This window comes from Oryx dammah, unplaced genomic scaffold (genome assembly GCF_014754425.2).
Source record: "Oryx dammah isolate SB20612 unplaced genomic scaffold, SCBI_Odam_1.1 HiC_scaffold_25, whole genome shotgun sequence".
NCBI lineage: Eukaryota > Metazoa > Chordata > Mammalia > Artiodactyla > Bovidae > Oryx > Oryx dammah.
The window spans coordinates 104,727,952-104,733,393 of record NW_024070209.1 but is presented as its reverse complement, the minus strand read 5'-3'; the positions used below and the strand labels follow the sequence as shown (position 1 = coordinate 104,733,393).

Below are 5,442 nucleotides of genomic sequence, written 5' to 3'. Positions count from 1 at the left end.
GCCGCCCTGGTCTGGGCCCGCAGGCCTCGCAGGCCCCGCCGGCCCAGCCTGCGAGCCGCCGCACCGGCCTCGCCTGGCCCTGCTCGGGTAAACAGTCCCCGGCGGGAAGGGCGCGGCGCCGCACCGCCGAGGGACTCCTCTGGACGGGGCTTCTCCGGGCTCCTTGGCGGCGAACCTGAAGTCCATCCGCTTCTTGTCTTTGTCTGGGTTCGTGAGCCGGTGGGTCGGTGTCGCAGGCAGGCTGTCTCGGAGCGGGCCGCGGTCTGGAGCCGGTCCCACGGGCGTTTCTCTGTGCGCGCGGCTCTGGTGCCTGCTGGCCTTCTTGCCAGTGGCCGTCCTGGAGTTGGAGCCGCAGTGCTGGTCTGTCCCTGCCGCTCCGGCGGTGGACACGCACCTTGCTTTGCTGCCGTGGTGGCGTCTGAAGTTTCCCGGGCGTCTGACAGCTCGTCTCAGGCTTCGGGGCTTGCTCTGGCCTCGCTGAGGGCAGGAGGAGCTCACAGTCTCTGCTTCCTCACTCACCCTCTCCCCTGCGGGCCCCCTCCGTTCCGTCTTCTGTGCCTGGCAGTGGGGGCACCCCCCAGGGCAGATTCATGCAGAGAGGGATGAGCCCAGGGTCCTGGGAGACCCTGCCAGCTTCCCAGATGGCACTGAGACTGCAGACTTCTGCAGGAACCCAGAATCCTGCTCGCACCCTCTCAGGTGGCAGGACCAGGGGGCCTTTGTACCCAGGCCCCATTTTTCCTAGCAGCTCCACAGGAGAGGTGCTACCTTTAGCCCATTTCACAGATGAGAAAACTGAGGCACAGAAGTGCCGTGACCAGTATGTGATGCGGCTGGGACGCTAACCTGCGCGGTGTGGTCTGCATGTAGCCTCAAGAGGCCAGAGCAGGGCAGGCTTCTTTCTGGGCACAGCACCCCTGGTCAGGGGCCTGGCCTGACCAGAGGAGGCTCCCAAGGAGGCCTCAGGGCCAGGGCATGGCTGGCCTGGGATGGTGGAGGCTGCCTGCTGGCGGCCTGGCTCCAGGGCGTACAGCGTGGGGCCCCTGAGGAGACTGGGAGGCCGGGTGCCGCCCCAGCGGCTCGTCACCTCTGTGCTCGCCCAGATGCGGGGCAGCGTGCCAGCCGCTCTCCAGGTGTCTTTCCTGGGGCCTCATTTGCACTCTGAAGCTAGAGCGGGGACCTTCCCAGGATCAATGGGGAACATCCGAGTCTTCCTGGGGCGGGGGGCAGGGAGCGAAGGGAGACCCCTGGAGCCCAGAACCGAGAACCGGCTCTGGACCGCAGGCCCCTAGCCCTGGTCAGTGCACCCCGAGTTCTCAGCACCAGGGGCTGGGACTGCCTGGCTCCCCGGGGGCCCAGCTGCGGGTGGGGTCTAGACAGGCCTGCTGGCCCAGGCTTAATGTTTAACCCGCCCCAGCCCTGGGTCCACCACACTGACACTGGGGCCTGCCGAGCCAGCTTGTGCAGGAGGTGGGGTCCCTGGGACGGGACCCCCAGCCCATTTGCCCACCTGCTGTAGAAACTGCTGGAACGTCCTCCAAGGGATGCCTACAGCCAACGGGCTGTGAGTATCGTTACCAAGGAAACCAAGTCAGGCCAGCTGAAGTCTGGAGGACAGCCTGGGATGTCACCCTCCTGCGGGTGGGGGGTGGCTGGGCCAAGGGGACCAGTCCTGGTCATCCAAGATACCCCCAGGCCCACCTCCCCAGGCGTGATTGACGGTCCTGTTGGGTCTCTCTGTGGCTCCCCAGGCTCTGCTGCTGAGTGACTGGGGCCAGTGTCCCAGGCCTTGAGACTCCCTAGTGTGGCGGTGCCTCACCTTCTGCATCCAGAGAGGAGGCTGAGGCTGAGAGGGCCACCGCCCTCCAGTCCCCAGCATCAGGGTGGGAGCCACGGCTGTGTGTGCAGGACGCTGAGGTCTGGGCCCCACATTAGAAGCGGCCTCCCTGCTGCAGGCCCAGGCCCCCGGCCCTGGTGGTGGCGGCTACAAGAGTGCCCCGCCTGGTTTCTGTTCGCGAAGCCAGTGAGCCCAGCAGACCCCATCCCAGGTTCCCCCACCCCAGCAGCCCCTCTCTGTGCCAGGACGGGCTAGAAGGTAGATGTCGGGGGAGCAACTAGATCTGGGCCGTCTCCCAGCCAGGCTTTCTAGGGCTGTAGGATGTCGTGATGGGCTTTGAGTGGCAGCCCTGAGGGGATGAGAGAGACCAGGGCCCCACCCTCTGGGGCTCCCAGGCTGGGTGAGAGGCTTGCTCTGGGTCAGCTTGAGGCCAGAAGCAGGGCTTGGAGGGCTGCCCGATCCTGCCCAGGAGAGCTCTGTGCTCTCAGGAGGACAAGGGACAGTTTCCGTGCAGAAAGCTGGCCTGGGCCTGGGCGCTGGACTCTGGGGAATGGGTGGGGTGAGGGAGTTCCCATAAGTGTCAGGACTGTTTGTCTTCCTGGTTCTGATCCCTGACGCAGGGGAGGCAGGGCCTGCCCAGAACAATGGCCGGAGCCTGGCCTGGCCAGCGCTGGGGTGGGGGCGGGGCGGCCAAGACAGCGCCACTTCTGGGCAGGGGCTGAGTCAGACCCTCCGAGCCCTTTCTTCCTCTGCTTCCTTCCCAATGCAGCCGCCTGTCCTGGGAGCCTGGACTGTGCCCTGAAGAGGCGGGCACGGTGCCCCCCGGGTGCACACGTCTGTGGGCCCTGCCTCCAGCCCTTCCAGGAGGATCGGCAGGGGCTCTGTGTGCCCAGGATGCACCCGCCTCTGGGTATGGCCCCCCGCCCCCCGGTCCATTTGCTCCCTTTCTTGGCACTCGGGGGTCCTGCACCTTGTGGGATGCCAGGACTCGCCAGTCTCCCTCCAAGTGGACTGGTGGCCCTTTCCAGATGGCACCAGTATGGAGCTGGGCAGTGGGCTGGGGCCTGGGGCAGTCACCCTTCCCAGGGCCACCGGTACCCAGCATGAAGTGCCAGGGTGACCCCAGGAGAGACGAGGTCAGCGTTCCCCAGGCCTGAGTCTCCGCAGAGTCAGGCAGCCACCTCTCCACCCACCGAGCTGCCTCTGCTCTTTGCCCAGCGCCCCTTCTCTCTCCATCACGCACTCGTCCTGTCTGCTTGAATGCCCTGGTGCTGCCCTGACCCAGCGTCTGTTGGGATGGTGCCAGCCAGAGTGACTTCAGGTGTGATGGGGCATTACAGAGGGTATTGTGGGGGCTGAAGAGTTGGACAGGGTGGGGGGCGCTTCCTGGAGGATCATGTCCCTGGCAATGAGTTGGGGGGTGGGCACTGAAGCTACGAGGTCTGCTCTGCGGATGCTGAGTGTCAGAGTCTACTTGGCACCTCTGTCTGGGACGGGGAGGTCTATCCACAGCCCTGCCCCGGCCGCTGCCCTCGCTTCCTCCTGGTGACCAGGCAGGGGTGGGGTTAGGACGGGGCTTCTCTGCACCCCTGGGGAGTCCTGCCCCCTTGGCCGAGGCCCACGTGGCCTGGGTGATGCACTGCCCCTGCCTTCCTCCCGCCACTTTGTGGGAGGCGGGTGGGAAGAGGGCCGGCGCCCCTGTCCTGGCCTCTGCATGTTACCCTAGCACTTGCCCCCGCCTACTTGTCTGGGAACTGCCGCACACACAGTTGCTTCAGTTCTCACCATGGCAACTAGGATGGCCAGGGCCCGCGGGCTGGCACCTGGTCCTCTGGCTCCTGGGGCCTAGGAGGAGCCTGTGGGGAGGAGACCCAGGCCTGGGGACTGGCTGGCAGATGGGCCTTCCCGCTCTCTCTGGGAAGGCCACCTGTAGCTGGTATTGCCAGGGAGGGCCCAGGGCCTCTCCAGCTGATGGCCCCTCGCCCTTGCCAGGGGAGGGCTTGCACCAGCCCAGACTGGAAGAGGATATCGACTTCCTGGCCCAGGAGCTAGCCCAGCAGGAGGCGGGGCGCCCCGGGCTCAAGGCCCCATCCCAGCTTGAGGGACAACAGCGGCTCCCGGAGGCGGGTGAGACCCTGACCCGCGCGTCTGTCTGGCTCCCCACACCCTTGACCCCAGCCCGGTTTTGCTGTGCTAACGTGCCATCTCCCTGCAGCGGCCACCCTGGGGCTTTCAGAGCGAGGCCAGGGCCTCCCCTCCACGCGGGGAGCCCCGGTGCCCACACCCCGCCCCTCCCTGGGCCCCGCTATGTCGTCTGGGCCTGTGCACAGGTCCCCCCTGGAGCCGCGGGGCGGGCACGGTGACGGCCTCACCCTCGGTAGGTCCGGCCGGGCGGGGAGGCGGGGTCCTGCCCCGAAGGCTGCCCTGACCGCACCCCCTCCCTGCAGTGCTGATCCTGGCATGCTGCGTGGCCGGCGCGGCCGCGCTGGCGGTGGCGGCTCTCTTCTGGTGGCGGTGAGCGCGGGGCGGGGTGGGGCCGGGCGGGTGGGAGGGGCTAAAGGGGCGGGGCTGGGGAGGGTGGTGACCCCGAAGGTCTCTTGGTTCCCCGCAGGCTGCAGCGAGACATCCGCCTGACCCAGAAGGCCGACTACACGGCCCCGCAAGCGCCCAGCTCCCCAGCTCCACCGGGGATCTCGGTGTGTGGCCCCTTCCCGCCCCGCCCCTTCCCGCCCCTCCTTCCTGGGCCTGACCCTCCCGCCCCACCCCCCCACCCCCCGCAGCCCGGGGACCAGCGGCTGGCGCACAGTGCGGAGCTGTACCACTACCAACATCAGAGGCAGCAGATGCGATGCCTGGAGCGGTAAGACGCCCCGCCCGGCGCTGCCCGCCCACCCACTCCAGGGCCCGCCGCTGCCTCCTCAGCCCTGCCCACCTCCACCCCGGCCTGCTGCCGCCCCTGCCCTCTACCCGGGGCCACTGGCACCTGCAGGGTGAGGGAACACCCAGCGATCCTGCCCCCCACCCAGGCATAAAGAGCCGCCCAAGGAGTTGGACTCCGCCTCCTCCGACGAGGAGAACGAAGACGGCGACTTCACGGTGTACGAGTGCCCGGGCCTGGCCCCAGTGAGTTCGGGGCTGGGGGCTGGGGGGTACGGGCCGGGGGAAGGGGTGCGGGGGGAGGTGGAGGGGGACCCCTCCCCTGCTCTGGGCCCACCTAACGCCAGCGTTCGCAGACGGGAGAGATGGAGGTTCGGAACCCCTTGTTCGACCATGCGTCGCTGTCCACGCCCCCGCTGCAGTGACCTGAAGGCTGACGCCCACCCCCTTGCCCACCCTCTCGAGGACGTGATCCACACTGGTGGGGAGGAGCAGGGGGCCTGGCCTTTCCCATTAAAACGAGGGTGTCCTGATGCGCGCCTGCTTGTGGCTGGGGCCTCAGCGGCTAGGAACCCCTCGCGGGGCAGACTCCTGCCTGACTGTGCCCCCTTGTTGCACCTGTCCCAAGTGTGGAAGCCCCCAGTCGAGGGGAGGAGGAGAACCCTAGAGACCAGGCATGGATTGGTAATACTGGAGACAAGCCAATTAAAGTACATTTCAAAGCTTTG

General features: G+C 67.4%; 1 protein-coding gene across 2 annotated transcripts in view; it reads left to right on the top strand.

Moving 5' to 3' along the window:
- The window catches only part of NPDC1 (neural proliferation, differentiation and control 1), a 6,181-nt gene extending 739 nt beyond the window's left edge, over window positions 1-5,442 (top strand). Inside the window, exons 2-9 of one of the 2 annotated variants that reach the window (XM_040225609.1) lie at window positions 2,607-2,747; window positions 3,830-3,964; window positions 4,053-4,214; window positions 4,285-4,351; window positions 4,449-4,533; window positions 4,618-4,697; window positions 4,864-4,960; window positions 5,071-5,442. In XM_040225609.1, the coding sequence (XP_040081543.1) occupies window positions 2,607-2,747; window positions 3,830-3,964; window positions 4,053-4,214; window positions 4,285-4,351; window positions 4,449-4,533; window positions 4,618-4,697; window positions 4,864-4,960; window positions 5,071-5,139 (836 nt within the window). In that variant the 3' untranslated portion in view covers window positions 5,140-5,442. Of the gene's footprint in view, window positions 1-2,600; window positions 2,748-3,829; window positions 3,965-4,052; window positions 4,215-4,284; window positions 4,352-4,448; window positions 4,534-4,617; window positions 4,698-4,863; window positions 4,961-5,070 lie in introns of both variants that reach the window. The other variant, XM_040225608.1, reaches the window with a different exon arrangement.